The sequence below is a fragment of the Molothrus aeneus genome, chromosome 13 (assembly GCF_037042795.1).
Source record: "Molothrus aeneus isolate 106 chromosome 13, BPBGC_Maene_1.0, whole genome shotgun sequence".
NCBI lineage: Eukaryota > Metazoa > Chordata > Aves > Passeriformes > Icteridae > Molothrus > Molothrus aeneus.
The window spans coordinates 19246414-19263409 of record NC_089658.1 but is presented as its reverse complement, the minus strand read 5'-3'; the positions used below and the strand labels follow the sequence as shown (position 1 = coordinate 19263409).

The following is a 16996-nucleotide window of genomic DNA, read 5'->3' as shown; positions in this document are numbered from 1 at the left end:
TCAACATGACAGCATCCCTGTTCTGACATCAGCACTGACAAATTCCTGACCCTGATCTGCTCCAAAGCTCCTGCCTGGATCCTGCCTGGAGTCACCAGCAGCTCCCAACACCCCTGGCCCAGGCAGGAGCTGCCTCTGCCCCTTCTCCTGATGCCTCAGGTTTGGATTTTATATTTTCCAGGTTCTCTGCTGCTTCAGTGGAGTCTGGGCTTCACATGAGGGATGGTGAGCTCTGTGCACAGAGCAGGGAGACAAAACAATTCCTGCTCCAGCTGGGCACCAAGGACAAATGACCCAAACCTCAGCCCCAGAGCACAAACCCCGTGGGCTGGAGAGAGAAAAACAAGCAGGGTGGGACTGCAGGGGCTAAAGCTGGGATGGGACAATGAACTGCAAGGTGCAAATGGAGCAGAACTGATCCCAGGGACAGAGCCCGTGCCCGGCCGTGCATTTTGGGGCCATTTTGGTTCATCTTGGGTGCAGCCCTGGCTGGGCTCTGGTGCTGCCCAAGGTGCATCCATGGAGGAGATGCTTTGAATGAATCCCTGCTTTATTCTGGAGCTCTGCCCAGCCTCTGCTCCAGGGCAGCCTCCCCAAGGCATCATGATCAGCGTGGGGCAGTCCCACAGCTCCTCCCAACATCCCAGCAGGATTCCTGCTCCTCCTGCATCCATGGGTGCCCCCTGGGAATGCCTCACTGAGGGACAAGCACCAGGCAATGAGGAGAAGGCATTGATTTGCCCTGAAATTCTCCCAGTTTCCTGGGATTTGTCACCCCCTTGCTCTCAGGCTGATTGGGAAGGGTGGGAAAAGCTGCTGCTGGCTTGGAGGGCCCTTGTGAGGGACATCCTGCAGCTACCAGGGGCTGGGGAGAGTTCATAGCCTGGAGCTGGCACTTGTTCTGCACTGTCACAGAAACCCTTTTGTTTTCCCATGAAAACAGCTCCAGAGCCAAATTCCTACCTGTCTCCTGCAGGGTGTGTCCTTGCCACATCACAGAGCAGGGTTTTGCTCCAGGTAACCCAACCCTGGAACCTCAGGGGTGGCTTAGGGCTGCTGAGGACGAGAGGAGCCAACTTTTTTTTTGTTATTATTTCACTTCTCTCACCAAAGATTTGCGTTGACAAATGTTTTTCCCAGAGCCTGGGAGGGGGTGGGATTGGTTTCACTTTCCTGGGGGTTTGTGGGGCTGTCAAAGCTCAGCCTCACCATTTGCTGCTGCTCCAGAAGAGGGAGGAGAAGGGGAGGAACTTCTTATCTGCCCCTGGAGCCCTTATCTGAGCCGGCCAGCAGGGTGACGTTGGGACAGCAGGAGGGACAGGCCCAGGGGAGGACAGACAGCATCTGCAAGGAAATAAAACTGTGAGAGAAAAGGGGGTTCCTGCACCCAAAACACCTCTTGTGACAGCCAAAACCCCTCTTGAGCCACCCAAAATGCCCCCTGGGATGCCCAAAATGCTTCTTGTGCCACCCCAAACGCCCCTTGGGACACCCAAGACCCCTCTTGGGACACCCCAAACGCCCCTGGTGCCACCCCCTGCTGCAGGCCCAGCTCAGAGGCAGAAGGGAGCAGCGCGCCCCGGCCTGGCTGTGCCCTCAGCAGGGCAGGGTGGCAGCTGTGCTGCCACCAGGGGCTCCTGACCCTCGAGCTCTGCAGCAGCACAGAAATACCTCCAAAAAAACTCACCCTGGATTTCCTTAACACGGCGTTTGTGCCCCGAAACTTCAGCCTGGAGAAGAGAGGGAGGCTCCTGGCAGAGCCCAGAGATGCTCCAGGAGAGGGACTTGGAGGGACAGGACACAGGGAACTCCAGAGGGCAGGGAGGGATGGGATTTTGGGATGGAATTGTTCCCTGTGAGGGTGGGGAGGGCTGGGATGGAATTCCCAGAGGAGCTGGGGCTGCCCCTGGATCCCTGGCAGTGCCCAAGGCCAGGCTGGAGCACCCTGGGACAGGGGAAGGTGTCCCTGCTGTGGCACTAAATCCCATGATGGGATTTAAGGTCCCTCCAGCCCCAACTCTTCCAGAATTCCATGATAATTCTGGCTTCAACCTGCCCAGCATTACTCTGGGGACAATCCAGCACAATTCCAGGCTGGATACCTCAGACAGAGCCACCACCCAAGCTCCAGAAACAAACCATCCGCCATTCGCGACACATGTAAAAAATAAAAAATAAAAATAAAAATAAAAAGTAAAACAAACAAACAAAAAAGCAGGCAGAAATGTGATGACAGAATTTCCTCCAGAACCTCTGCTACATGAAAATGAACACTAAAGCTTTTAATTTAGCTGAGATTTCACTCCGAAGAGGAAGACGCACAATTTGTTCGGGATGAGTTGACAGATGGGAAAATTAAGTCCTCCCTTATTGTTCCATTTGCTGGATGCAAAAAAATACTTAACACTTGCAGAGGACTTGGAGGGTGGGAAGAGCTGGGGAATATCAGCTGTCTGGGCAAAAATGAGAGACAGCAGTGGCTGGGGCTGATCCTGGGAGATGCCACATGCTGCCAGCCTCTCCAAAAATCAGCTTTTCCCTGAGCATTCCTCAGCCATCTCCCTGTGGGAAAGCCAAGGAATAAAGGGGTGAATTTAGCATTAGACTAAAAAAGCAGAATTACACAAGATCCTTTCTGTTTGATGTCTCCACCCAGCGAACTCTTTCAAAACAGTAACTTCTCTCTTTCAGCTGAATTTTCCTTTTTTTTTCCTTTTTTTTTTCCAAGTTGGAAGCCTTTAGCTAAAATATCTTTCTTTTCTCTGCTAATAAAGACAGACTGTTAGCACTGCTTTTCCCCTTCCCATTGAAGATGTCCTGCAGTTTTCTCCTGTCTGGGGACCCAAAATTCTTTCAAATGATACCAACAAATAATTGGCACCTCTTGGCCAAAATTGCTGCGGAGTGGCTGCTCCTGTGCTCACATCTGGGCTCTCCCAAACAATAAATTATGGATTAATGGCACATCCTGGAGCAGACTGGAGGCCAAATTCCCCTCTGGGAAGCAGGGTTATGACAGACCTGCTGTACCAGGGATGTTCCCATATGTCCAAGTAAAAATCAGCTGTAAAGTGATGGCCAGAAAAGAGGTTTAGAACAAAAAAACAAAAAAGAGTTTAAATATTAAAAAAAAAGGTTTTAAATTTTAAAAAAAGGGTTTAAAACCAAAAAAGCACCCAACCCCCAGCACTATCCCACAATAGCCATGGTTTAAAGGGCTGGGTCTGGTTGGAGGTGCTCAGGACGCCGTGTCCCGTGACAAACAGAGAGGTTTGGTGGTGCTCAATTGAGTTTGTTCCTCTTTATCAGCCGGGCAGGCACAGCCTGTCCCTTCTGCTCTGCTCCCCTGGGAGGGGCCTGGGGGAAAATCCACATTGCTGCTGCTTCCAGCGCCTCTGAGGAGCTGCAGAGCCAGCCCACCCCAGAAAACCCCAGGAAAACATGGATACAGCCACTGTCATCCCAGCTCATCCCAAACCCGCAGCCTTTGCAGAAGGGACCATCGGGGAATCATCAGGCTGGAAAATCCCTGCAAGAATGGTCCAGGCACCGACCCAGCCATGCCCCCAGGGCCTGTCCTGCTCTGCTCAGGAGGGCAGGAGCCTCCCCTGACATGGAAAATGTAAACCCTCTCCCTCTTGAATTATTGTAATTTTGAAATTAAGGGGCTCTCGGGCAAAGATATGGGAGTAGGAATAGCAGTTATTCATTAGGAAAAATGAAAATGAATTAAATTTTTAAAAAATTTGAAAAATTAAATTGAAAATTAAAATAAAAAATAAAATTTAAAAATGCAGTAATACAAACCAACACTGCCAGAGTGAGAGCAGTCCCTGCCACCTGTGTGTCAGGGGGTGGCACAGCCCCATCCCATGGGGGCTCAGCCCTCCTGCAGTGCCAGCTGTGGCTCTGCTGGAGCAGGGATCCTGCACAAGGGGGGAGTTTTCCTCTGCAGCTCCAGGGCTGCTGGAGATGGGCCTGGGCTCCCTCTGGCCATGCAGGGCAGCAGAAGCTGCTCCTCTGGCAATGCACTGGGTGTTCCAAAATTCAGATTGTATCCAGGTAGGAATGCTTGGCTCCTCCCCCTGGGCGGAGCATCCCCCCATGGGATGATGGAATTGGATCAGCCATGCAGGGACACTCAGTGGCCATGGACAGCAGGTAATTAATGATTACTGGCCCATGGACAGCAGATAATTAATAATGAATGGCCCATGAAGAGCAGAGATCTCCTGGAGGGAGGATTGGCTGTGGGGGAGATAAAGAAAACTGCCCCATGGACAGAGAGAACTGCCCCAGCTCTGACAGATGTGATAGAATCCACACCCCCAGCCCCGTCCTTCCAGCCTCAGGCAGTGCCACATTTCCACAGGGATGTCCCAGAAGGACAATTGCTTATGGGGACACTGGGTTACTTCATTCCCTTGGGATCCATCCCAGGAACTTGGTGGCCTCAGAAGGAAAATCTCACTGCAGGTCCCAAGGAGCTCTCCAAGGCTCAACCCTCCTGCCCATCTCTTTAGACAAATCTGCACTTTCAAATCTGCACGAATCCCCATCTGCACTTTCAGCCTTTCCCCCCTTCTTTCAACCATTTCTTTGCCCATGGAGGTTTTCTTGAAGAAAAAAAAATAACAAAAACCCCAAACCAATTTAAACCCAGCCCATTGTTTCCAGAAAACCGAGCTGCAGCGAGCTCTCAGAACGTGGTTGTGATTTGCCACATCTGTTATTTCTACACGTTGTTTTCCTGCCAAGAGCTCCATAAAAGGTGTTCTGTAAGCCCCTGGTGCCACGGAATCCAGCGTGCTGCCACAGCTGGGAGCCCACAGGGGCATTCCAGCCCCAGCCTCACCCCAGGTTTTTGTTCCTGAGCATCTTCAGACACGAAGATCAGGTGTGGTGTGGATCCTCCTTTCATGGGTAGACTCAATGGAGGAGTTCATGGAATCGTGGAGTTCTGGAATCGTCCAGTTCCGTGGGCAGGGACTCCTTCCACTGGCCCTGGCTGCTCCAAGCCCCAGTGTCCAGCCTGGCCCTGGGAACATCCCCCAGCTGCTCTGAGAATTCCATCCCAGCCCCTGCCCACCCTCCCAGGGAACAATTCCTTCCCAAAGTCCCACCCAAATTTCCCATTTTCCAATTCGAAGCCATTCCCTGGGTCCTGTCCCTCCATCCCTCATCCCCAGTCCCTCTCCAGCTCTCCTGGAGCCTCTTCAGGCCCTGCAGGGGGCTCTGAGATGTTCCAGAACCTTCTCTTCTCCAGGCTGGACAGTGCCAGCTCTCCCCGAAGAGCCCTGCAGAGGAGCCTCACCCACCTGGGAGCAGGAATTTGGTCGTGGCAGAGCTTTGCTGTGCCAGGAGCAGATTTCCTGGGACACTCCAGGGCTCTGCCACGGGTGAGACACCGGGAACTTTGGAAATTTCCAGCCTGGCACAGCTCTAAATGCAGGGCTCCGTCTCCTTCTCCCGGGTCAGAGATTCTGTGTGCAGTTTCTCATTTGGACCACGGCTCTGGAAAACTTGATTAGAGCTGTGAAAACGGAATTTTTATTGGGGAGAACGGAGCTCTTGCCAAGGTTTATTTTTCAAGGGAGTAAGGCCTAATCCTAGAAGTGGTTCCAGGGCTGTGCTAGTCTGGATGCCCTTGCAATGGTTTATGGCAACCACGCAGCCAGAGCTGGCTGGGCTGGTGGTGTTTGCTTTGGCCTCATGCTGCAGGTGGTAACCAGCTCCAAATGTGCTCCTCAACGTGGTGCAGGCATCACTAAAATCCATTTTCTCCCAGGTTTCTCCTTTTCCCCCCCCTTTCTCTTTAATTTTTACACAATTAGCGTGTTCCCAAATCCGTCCTACCTGAAAACAAGGGAGCCTTTAAAGCAGGCAGCAGAGTAACAACCCCAGCTTCAGACAGAATCACCAGAGACACGGCTCCTGCCGGCTTCCAAATTCCCACAAAATCCAGCCCAAAGCCCCTGTTCAGGTGGAAACCTTCCAGGGAATAGCACATCAGCTTCCTCCAGGGAGCCCGCAAAGGTTATGGCGTGGAGTGACCCTCTGGAGGGAGCTTTCCATGCCGGCTGAGCAGAGCCATAAACCCAGGAATGCCTGGGAAAGGAGCAAATTAAAACGTGCTAGACTTGGCAGGGCCCTGAGAGCACAGGGCTGGGCAAGGTGACATTAATGGCCCTTCCAGCCCGAGCTGAGCCCCACTCCAGAGCCAGGGCAGCTCCAAGGGATTCCCAAAAAGTGCTCCTGGCCTCTTCCGAAGGGTTTTTCCTTCGGGGCAGGAGTTCTGCAGCATTTCCCACCTGCACCAGGGGTCAGGGAGGGGATCCTGCCCCACTCAGCCCTCACCTGCAGAAGGGCCCGGAGCCCTGGGACAGGAGGGACAGGAGGGACAGGGAGCTCCTGGAGGTGGCTGTGAAGGTGGGGGGACTGGAACACCCCCCTTGGGAGGACAGGGGGAGGAGATGGAGCTGCTCAGCCTGGAGATCTCCAAATAACATCAAATAAGATGCAGAACCTTATGATTGCATCTTAAGGTGCAAGATCTCCAATAAACAGTCCCTCCAAAAGGAGCAGATCCCACAGCTTTGTTAAGAGTCACAGAAGAAATCAAAGGGAGGGATTGTCAGCTTTTGAGGGGCAAAAAAAAAACCCCAGGAAAATGTGCTTTAAGTTTCCAGGAGAATCACAGCGTTCGATTTGCTGTGTGAAAATAAAAGTGGTTCTGTAAGCAAGGCAGGGCTGCCCTGCTCACTCCCTTCTCACAATGCACGCACAAAAAGTCTTATTAGCATCCAAAATTCAATCAATTTAATTGAAGCCACCCCTCCTCGCATGTGGACTGCCCTGTTCATGCACAGGCCCTTGCTGTCCTGTTCACACTCACCCCTAAAATGCTGGATTTCAACCCAAAGGACACTGGCCAGCCAAGGAGGTTCCTTGTGTAAACATCACCTTGTCCTCAGCCAGACCCTGGGATTTTCCCCAAGGAAGATCTTTGTGGATTTGCAGGCAGCCAACAGTTCACGGGATCATTCTGGTCACACCTGAACCCTCCAGGTGCTCCTGAGATCCTGGACAAACGCATCCAGGGTGGGCAGGATCCTGGGAATCTGCCAGCATCCCTGCGGGACCACGGGATCGTCCCCAAAGGGTCGCAGCAGGGCTGGGGCGGGGAAAAAGCCCCGGGGGCTCACAGCCTTGGGCCGGGAGAGGAGGAGGAGGAGGAGGAGGAGGAGGATGCCCAGAGGATGCCCCGGGAAGGCGATGGAGCGGATCCTGCTGGATGCATCCCAAGGGAGCGCTGGGGCTGGGAGCAGCCGGTGCAGCCCCCCGGGCACGGATCGTTCCTGAGGCGCTCGGGATGCAGGGAAGGGACAGCGGGGTTTGTGTACCTCGGCTCCGGCAGCGTCCGCGGGATCCTCGTGGCCAAAGCGCCGATCTGGGGACGGGATAAGGGGACGAGCAGCGGAACTGGCCGGGCTGTGATGGTCCCGGGCACAAAGTCCCGCTGGCACCGGGGGCAGCGCTGTCCCTTATCTGCCACCCCGGTGGGGCCACAGCGAGCGGGGAGCAGCGGGCAGGGCTGGGACATCCCCAGAGATGGGGACAGGCACCTGGGGAGCGCAAATGTCGCGTCCTGCCCGGGCTGGCACCAGCCCGTGCCTGCCCAGGGGCAGCCCGGGCACTCGCCGGGGCAGGAGCACAAAAGCTCCGCTCGATCCCAGCGCCGGAGGAGAGCGCTGGGCTGAGCCGCCACCTCCTGGCGCCTTCCTGGAATCGGGAATTGGGGTGGGAAGGAGCTTAGAGCCCATCCAGGGCCATCCCTGCCACCATCCCAGGGTGCTCCGGCCTGGCCTCGGGCACTGCCAGGGATCCAGGGGCAGCCACAGCTGCGCTGGGAATTCCATCCCAGCCCTCCCCACCCTCACAGGGAACAATTCCATCCCCAAATCCCATCTAAAACTCATCCACACGGGGAGCAGCAGAGGTTTGGGACACGCTCGGTGCCCAGTGGCGCATTCCCACCCACTCCCATCCATTCCCACCCCCCTGTTTAAAGCTGGCGCTTGGCATCGCTGCTGGAGACCCTCCTGAGGGCATCCCCCGGCCCCAGGAATCCCCTCCCACCAGGAAAAGCCCCCGGAATTCAACCCCAGCACCCGCGCGATGGCTCCGAGCGCTTCCCAAGGGGGGAATCCCTGCCGGGGTTTTCCCGGGGGTCCCCGGTGCCTGCACCCCCCGAGGTGGGCGCTGCCGGCCGGGCCGTGCGGCAGCGGGAGCCGCTGCTCTGTCCCGGGAGCCCCGGCAGGGACGGCAGCGGCAGATGGGGCCGGGGCTGGGCCGCTCCGGGGCCGCTCCGCCACCCGCCCGAAAGAGCGGCTCCATCCGCGGAGCTTCTCCTTCCCCCGTCCCCGGTTCCTCACACACAGGCGCTCCGGGCTCCTTCCTGCTTTAATTATTTAAAAATCCTGACTCTGGCTGTTTATTTTCAGGGGCTGTTATCGCATTCAACTGTTTTGAGACTAAACAACAGCAACAAAAAAAAAAAACCCACCAACTATAAAAAAATTGAAGCCTTTCCCTCATTCTGCCAGTGAAGTTTAATTCACTCTAATTATTTCATATTACTTAGACTGTAATAGTTTCATAATTTCTAGTATATTAAGCACTTAATACGTTGTGTCATTTCAAGCCGCATATTAAATTCTGCAAAGCACATTTTAATGAGCACTAAGTAGTGGGGCAATATTAATACAACCTAATGGCTCATTTCTGTGCCTGTGTCGGGAGGCACCGCTGGGGCAGGTGGGCTCAGCGGGGCCTGGGTGAAATTATGGGCTGGAGAGACACCCAGGGCACCTCCTCCGTGGGGTCACCCAGTGCCACTTCTGTGAGGTGGCACCAACGACTCAGAGAGGCACAAAAGGCAGAGGGAAATGTTCTGCTACCCCTCTACAAACTCCAAAGTGTCCAAATGTTTCATTCCCTCAATGAGGGCCTCTCGGCTCAACTCAGACCCTGAATTCACCTCCCTGGGTCACACCTGGGTCCCCTCCGTGTCCTGCAGGGTGATCCCCCCTGCACTCACCTGCCTGGGGGCGCCGCCAGCCCCGCTGCTCTGCCCAGGGTCACACTCGGGATGTCCTGTGCAGGGTGGCCGAGACCGAAGGGAGAATCCCAGAATCCCAGAATGGCTGGGAAGAGACCTTAAAGCTCATCCCATTCCAGCCCCTGCCATGAACAGGGAACCTCCCGCTACTCCAGGCTGCTCCAAGCCCCGTCCAACCCGGCCTTGGGCACTCCAGGGATGGGGCAGAGGAGCCTTGAGAACGTTCTCTGAGACCCAGACAGACAAAACCCCAAAAACCTCATCGGGGTTTTTAGCCTTCATCCCCCGAGGGGCTAAGCCCCGAGGGTTTTTAGCCTTCATCCCCCCCCGACCGTGCCCCCCTGCGCTGGCTGGGAGTGCCTCCTCCTCCTCCTCCTCCCGCTCGGGGCTGGGTGGGCGATGCTGCCCCCGCTCAGCTGATCCCGAGCTCGGAATTAGGGGGAGAATTGAGGCGCTGCACCTCCGGCTGCGCCCACGCGGTGGCGGCGCAGGCCGCGGAACGGCCTAATGAGCCCGGCGCTAATTAACAGCGGCTCCTTGTCCACCTGGCTCCCGGGGTCGGCCGGACCCCGCCATGGGCAGCCCCGGGCCCCTCCGCTGCCTCCCTCGGCCCCGAGCCCCGGGATGCTCCGGGCCCGCATCCCTGCCCCGGTCCCGGTCCCGCGGTGCTCTCTGCATCCCCCGGTGCCGCCCCGCTCCCCAGCCCGGCCCCGCAGCGCTGCCAGGTTATTTCTGGGCTAAAAAACGGCTATTTCGGGCCAATAGGTGTGCGCGCACCTCCGCGCCCGCTCTCCGAGCTCATTAATGCGGTACCTTCATGTGTGAAAGGAGCATATAAGTGGGCATTAATGAGCTCCGGCTGCGCGGGGAGCCCGGCGGGGCCCCGGGACAGCCCCTCCCGCCGCCGGCCCGGCCGGGGACCCCCGAGCCCCGGGCCAGCCCCACGCACCAGGCGGCTTCTCCAAGCGTGTTTTTATTAAAGAACCAAAGTCACGTACAGAGGGGGCTGTCCCCAGAGCGGGCGAGCGTTGTTGTGCCTCGGGAGTCGCGGGCCGCCCGTTAAAGTGCCGTTACATCCAGAATTTACAGGGATGGGGGGAAAGGAGGGCAGGGGGAGATAGATATACATCATAAATAAATAAAAATCCGACAAATACTGTACCAAGAGAATCACAGTACATTTATATCCATTGCACATAGCCACTTTTGTTTCCAGTCTGGACGAGGGTGGAAGAAGCGGACACACGGGGAGGGAGGGGGAGGCGGAGCGGGGGCCGCCCCCCGCCCTGGCGCCAGTCCGAGCAAAGCCGGGCTCCGAGTCCTCTATGTACAGGTGGCTCCTCGTGGGAATGGCTTGTGTGGGCTCTGCCCGCATGGCTTCGGGGTGGGGGCCCGGGGGGCTCACTGGGGCAGCAGCGGCGGCTTGAAGGAGCAGTTCCCGGTGCAGTGCCGCGGGGTCAGCATCTTGCAGGAGAAGTGGTGCAGCGCGTCGTGAGCCTCTGCAAGGGACCGAGCCGTCAGCCCCGGGGCTCCCCCGGGCGGGGAGGGTCCCCCCGAGACCTCCGAGACGCCCCCGGTACCTTTCAACTTCTGCTGGATGGCGTAGCGCGCTTTCCGCTCCTGGTCCAGCTCGTTGCACAGCGTGTCTGCGACGGGGGAGCGGCGCTGGCTGAGGGCTGAGCCCGCCCAGGGCAGGGGGACGGGGGGACAGGGGCGCAGAGCCGGGCACGGCTTTCCCGGCTCGCCAGGTGAGGCGTTTCACGGCTCGGGTTTTTAGTTTAGCCCGAGTGGGAGCGATTGCGGGAGGGGAGGCTCGCTCGCTGCCTTGCGAACGATGCCTCGCAGCCCTTTGCGGGGCAGCTCGGAATCGCGAGAGGAGTTGGAGGGCAGGAAAAGGTACAGAACGAAACAAAAGCAAAACCAAACCAAACCAAACAAACAAACAAGAAAAAAACAAACAAAACCAACAACGAACAGGAAAAAAGAAAAGAAAATCTCAAAACCAAAAAAACTCCAAACAAACAAAACCCCACACAAACAAAAAACACAAAAATAAACTGTAACCCCCTCGGCCAAACAAACAAAAAAGCAGAAATAAATAAAATGAAATTAAAATTTTAAAAAGGAAAATAAAAGAAATAAAACAAAAATAAAAGTACTAACGGGCTCGGCCTTACCTCGCACGATCTGCAGCTGCTGCACCATCTCCTCCCGGTACGCCAGCTCCCGCTTCATCTGGTCCTGGAAGTTATCTGTGGGGCCGGGGGTCAGCGCCGCGCCCCCCCTGCCCGGCCGGGGCGGGCCGTGGGCAGGGGATGGGGCACCGGTACCTTTCAGGCTCTGGAAGTCCCTCTCCAGCTTTTTCCTCAGCTCCATTTGCTCCAGGACCAGTTTTTGTAACTCATCTGTTTAAAAATACACGGCGGGGTTGAGGGGAACCCGCACTTTTCCATCTGGAGGCGGCTCGGCGCGGCGCTAATCGCATTACGTTACATTAATCACAGGAGTTAATCACTCCTGCACAAAACACAAATACCTCGGGCCGCGGGGAGAGGCCGAGGGGTGCCGTGACCCCAGCCCCGCACCCCGAGCCCCGCTCCTCACCTCGGGCCAGGTTCTCGATGTCCTTCTCCACCAGCTGCGTGCCGGTGACATCCATGGCGAGCCCTTCCTCGCCTGCGGGGGCCAGAGCGGCGTCAGCCCCGCCGGGGGGGCCCGCGGAGGGGCCGCGCATCGCCCCGCGGAGCGGTGCTTACCTCTGTCGGTATTTACAGGGCTGGCATGAGAGACATTCCTTTGGTCCTGATAGGATTTTCTGCTCTCTAAATCCTCCGCCGCGGAGTGATTGTCTTCTTTATCTTGCTCTTAAAGTTAATAAACCGATTTTCAACCGTAAGCAATGAAAGTATGGTCCTGATATATCCTTAATTACATAATTACGGACAAAGCCCTCGTTAAAACCTTCTTAGCGGACATCCTAATCGCTTTGCCGTTGGAAAGTAAGTAGCTTGTGGGCAGGAGCTCGGCCCCCCGGCCCATCCCCGCCGCACCGGCCGCGGCATCCCCGGGCCCGGGGGGGCCCCGGCCCCGTTCCCCGCCCGGATCCCGTTTGTTTCGCTTTTCTCCCGAAAGCCCCAAACGAAAGCGGCCCCTCGGCGCCCCCCCCGGGGCTGAGCCCTCGCTGCGCAGCCCGGCCCGCGTTACCCTTGGCCTCGGGGGTGCAGAGGAAGGCGGCGGGGGCTCCCAGGGAGGCTGCGGGCTTCAGCGGCTGCAGGAGCTCCCCCCTCTCGGGCGCGAACACCTACAAAAGAGCGAGTCAGGAGCGGGCCCGGCCCCGCGGGGACCCCCGAGGGCAGATCCCCCCCCCGGCCCCACACCTCGTAGGCGCCGCTGCTGCCGCTGCGCTCGGGGCTGCCGTCGGGGGCTGGGCCGCCCTCCTGCGCCCCCGCCTCGCCCGGCTTCTCCTCGGGCCCCTCGGCCCCGGCGGGCGGCGGCGGCGGCTCCTCGGGCCCGGCCAGCAGCCGCGGCGGCGGCGGCTCCCGGCCCTCGGCGGGGGCCACGGCGGGCACGGCGGCGGCCTCCTCCTCCTCGTCCTCCGGGAAGCGGTTGGACTCCACGTCCACCTCGGGCTCCTCGGCCGTGTCGCCGCCGGGGGACAGCGAGCGGTAGCTGGAGCTGCCCTCGCTGAGGAAGTCCGGCGAGAGGTAGCCGGGGCCGCGGGGCCCCGCGCCGCCGAACGCCTCGCGGGTGCCGTAGAGCTTGGCGATGCTCTCGGCGTCCTTCACCACCGGGCGGAAGGCGGACAGGTAACTGCCCTTCCTGGGCAGCGGCAGCGGGGCCAGCAGCGCCTCGTCCCCGGAGCGCTCCTCCTCGCCCGCCGCCCGCGACAGGGCGCTGGGGCAGCGCTCGCCCTCGGCGCCCGCGCCCTCCTGCGGGGTGGCGCTGCTGCGGCCGCTGCCCGAGGGCTCCGAGCCCTCCAGCTCCCCGTGCCGCCCCGCCAGCCCCGCCGGCTCGGCCGCCGCCGCCGCCGCCGCTGCCGCCGCCGCCACCACCACGGCGGTGGCGGCCGCCTTGGCCGGGCTCTGCGCGGGGTAGGGCGGCACGGGCAGGCTGCCGGCGGCCGGCCAGAACACGGGGAACGAGGGGTACACGCCGGTGTCCTTGGCGGCGCCGGGCTGGTGCGGCGGCTGGGCCGGCTGGTGCGGGTGGGGGTGCGGGGGTCCCCAGAACATGCCGGGGGGCAGCGCGCCGCCCTTACCCGCCTCGCCGCCCCCCGCGCCGCCCAGCGCCTCCTCCTGCTTCTTGGGGCACAGTCCGAACGCGGCGGCGGGGAAGCCGTAGGGGTGCGGGAAGAGCGGCGGCGGCAGCTTCTGCAGCATCCCGAAGCCCTTGCTGGGCACCGGGATCACCGGGTAGCTGCGCACCGCGCCCGCCCCGCCGTGCGCGCCCGCGGCCCCGCCGTGCGCCGCCGCCAGCCCCAGCGCGCCGCGCTCGCCCGCCGCCTCCTGCCCGCTGCACCGGAGGCTCTTGTGCGCCGGGGCCAGCTCGGGGCCGGCGGGCGGCGCCGGGTGCAGGGCGGCCTTGGCGGCGGGGGAGCCGGCCCCGGGCCCGCCGGCGGCCGCCCCTTGCAGGGAGAAGGTCCGCTTGCGGGTGCCGCCGTTGAACATGGCCTTGACATCCTCCCAGGCGTGCGACAGCTCCTCCGTGGCCGTCTTGTCGCTGAGCTTGAGGTGGCGGCGCCAGGAGTTGAAGTTGGCGGCGTCGGGCTGGGTGTACTTGGAGTCCGGGGTGCGGTGGGAGTGGAAGATGAACTTGTTGGGCGAGAAGTACATGCTGCAGTAGCTGCACTTGATGCACTTGGCGCGGGAGCTGTTGTAGCGCGCCGGGATGAAGCTGCCCCGGGAGCCCCAGGCGCACTCGTGCACCACGTCGAAGGCGAAGTTCTCGGGCAGCTTGGGCGGCTTGTGCTCGCCCAGGAAGGACTTGCAGAGCCGCTCCGCCTCCCTCTTGGTGATCATGCCGCAGCGGCGGGAGGAGATGGGCATGGCCCCGGCCCGCCGCAGGATCTCCAGCTGCACCGGCGTGCACTGCACGCAGGTGATGCCCAGGGCCACGCGCCGGTTGTGGATCTCATTGTAGCTGTAGTTCTTGAGCAGCGTGTTGGAGATCTGCGCCAGGCACAGCCGCTCCTGCCCGTCGATGACCAGGGACACGATGGGCACGCCGTACAGGGAGGTCTCACCCACTTGGTTGGGCTTGAGGGTATTGGAGCCCTGGTACGGCTGCAGCTCTTGCTTTGAATTTGGGGAGGAGCTTGCATCTCTCCCATTTCCCATCTGACTGGCGATCGCCTCCATTCCCCCCCAAAACGCCCCTGCAAAACGAGATCGGGGAAAGGCGCAGGTTAGAGGCGCTCCCCGGGCCCCGCCGCCGCTCCCGGCCCGCCGCTCCCGGGGCCCCGCGCTCCGCGGCGCGCCCGATCCCCCCCGCTCCTCGCTCGGCGCTGCCGGCCTTGACCCGGAGCCCCTCGGGCGCTGCCGCAGGACCCTCCCCGGCCGGCGGGGTCCGGCGAGGCCGGAGCGCATCCCCCGCGCCGCGGCTGCCGGTACCGAGCGCCGCCGCATCCGCCCGCCGGGCGCGGCCCCGCGGCTGAGCGGCCCCGGGAGCCCGGGGCAAGGGCACCCCGGGGGGGTCACCACCTCCGCTTTCTCCCTCGCCGAGTTCCCGGGAGGTGCCGCGTCCCTTCCCTTTGTGCCGGCTCGCCGGGCCGTGCCGTGCCGGGTTTGCGGCGGGCTCCGGGCGGCTTCCAACGAAACGCGCCGGAGGATGCGGCCGGCGCGTCCCGGGGGCCCGAGCCGCGGGCCGGAGCGGGCGGGCCCAAACTTGGCGCTCGGTGCCCGCGGGCGGAGCGGGGCAGCGGGCGCGGTGGCCCGGAGCCCCTTTGTGGTGTCCCCGGCAGGCGATTAGGCGCGGGCGGATTAGGGGCCGGGGCGGGCAGCGCCCGCCGCACGTAGCAGAAGGGCAGTAGCGAGCCAGGCAAATTGGCTTAGCGGGGAGGGCTCCCGGTGCTTAAGCCGCTTCCGTGGTAATTACACAAAATAACGGGGAGCGAGTCCCGAAAACGCGCCCAGCTTTGCGCCCCCCCCCATCCCCGTGCCCACCCCTCCATCCGCCTCCCGCTCGCACTCACCGCGCCGCGGAGCCCGGCTGGACGTGCAGGCTCTGCTCGGGACTAGGGGCCGCAGCCCGGAGCCGGGGCCGCCATCGGCCGGGGGGGCCCGTCCGCAGCGAGCCCGTTCCCGGGGCAGCCGGAGCTGCGGGGCGCGGGGCGGGCGGGCAGCGGGCGCGCCCTTCACCGACGCCTCGGGGCCGCCGCCCGCCCCGCCGCCGCCGCGTCCGCCCGGGCGAGATGCAACAAGAGCGAGTGACCAGCCGCGCCACCGAGGGAGGATCCGGATCCGTACTTGGAGACGCTGCACATTGATCCGGTGACAGCTAAAATAACGGGAAGACACACCCACTTAGCACCAGCATATTTACATTAACGGCCTCCGGGACCCCGCCGCCGTCAATCACCGATGCGCTCCAGTCAATCACGGCGCGGCTTTAAGGCACGGCGGAACGGGGAGGGAGCGGGGGGGGGGGGGAGGGCGTGGGGGGCCGCCACCGAGCGGGGACCCGCCCGGGCAGCGCGAGGTAAGAGCGGGGATCAGCTCCGCGCCGCACCTGCGTGGGAATCCGCGCCCCCGTGTCCCCCCCCGCGCCCGCCTCCCGCCGTGCCGCCAGCCCGGGGGGAGCGATGCTCGTTGAAAGTTTGCGCGGGGAGCGGGCGGTAACGAAAAGAGGAGCCCGGGGAGAGCGGCGGAGGGACCCCATCGAAATCGGGGATGCGCTGCTACCGCGCATCCCTCTCGCAGCCGGGATGCGCGCTCCGGTGCGGGGCGCGGGTGCGGGAGCGGTACCGGGGCCGAGCGGGGGACATCGGGCGGCAACGAAATCGCCGGGAGGAGGGGGCGGAGAGGGGCGAGCTCGGGTTTTTCGTTCCCCACGGGGGCTCACGCCACACCGGCAGGACCGGCCGACAGGACCGGCGGAGCGGCTTGGGGGACCCGGCGCTCCGGTGTCCGCCGGTCGTGCCGGCGTGGCGGGGGCCTCTCGCCGCATCCCTGCCCGGGTTGGGTTCCCGCATGCGGCGCTCGTCACGGCCACGTTAATTAAACTGTAATTAATCATCGCGTCCGGCCGCGATCGGCGCAATTACAGCGATCAAACAGAAGTTAATAACGGCGCGGATCGCCCCCAGCTATCACTTTTGTGTGTGCCCCCGCGCCTTCCTTCCCCGCCATCACCGGCGGCACCGGGAGGATGCGGCGGAGCCGGCGCGGAGCGGAACGCGGGTGCGGAGCCGCCCTTCTCCTCCGCGGAGAGCCGAGCTCCGGCCGCGCTCCCACGCGGGACAGCGGCCGCGGCTCCCCCCGGGACGCCCCGTCGGGGGGGACGCGGACCGGGCGCTGCCGGCCGGGCCTTGCGGCGCGGCCTTCCCGCAATGATCGCAACCCGAGCCGGTAATTATTCCTCGCCTTTTAATTATTTATCCTCGCCAGCCCCCCCTCCTCCAGCCATACGGAGGCAGGAGCGCGGTGAGACGCTCCCGCGCTGGTCGAGCCCCGCTGCCCCTCTCGGCACCGCGTTTGGGGCGATCCCGCCGCGCCCGGGAGCCGCAGGAGCCGCGCCAGGCTGCGAGGCACCGGGAGCGGGCGGCGGCGCGGACCGAGCCGGTGCCGCCGGGACCGGGAGGAGAGGGGGGCGCTCCGGGAGGACGCGGCTCTGCCCCGGTTCCCTCCGCCGTGCCCTTGCCCGGGCCCTGCCTCTGCC

At 61.5% G+C, this 16996-nt stretch overlaps 1 protein-coding gene across 1 annotated transcript; it reads right to left on the bottom strand.

The window, feature by feature from the left end:
• Window positions 1–10078: 10078 nt before the first annotated feature.
• SKOR1 (SKI family transcriptional corepressor 1) lies at window positions 10079–15369 on the bottom strand. The gene is made up of 9 exons (XM_066558857.1): window positions 15312–15369; window positions 12499–14495; window positions 12326–12422; window positions 11878–11985; window positions 11726–11797; window positions 11452–11526; window positions 11299–11373; window positions 10702–10767; window positions 10079–10620 (listed from the first exon to the last, which is right to left on the bottom strand). The coding sequence occupies exons 2-9, from the start codon at window positions 14476–14478 to the stop codon at window positions 10523–10525; spliced, it is 2571 nt and encodes an 856-aa protein (XP_066414954.1). The 5' UTR covers window positions 14479–14495; window positions 15312–15369; the 3' UTR covers window positions 10079–10522.
• Window positions 15370–16996: the final 1627 nt, after the last annotated feature.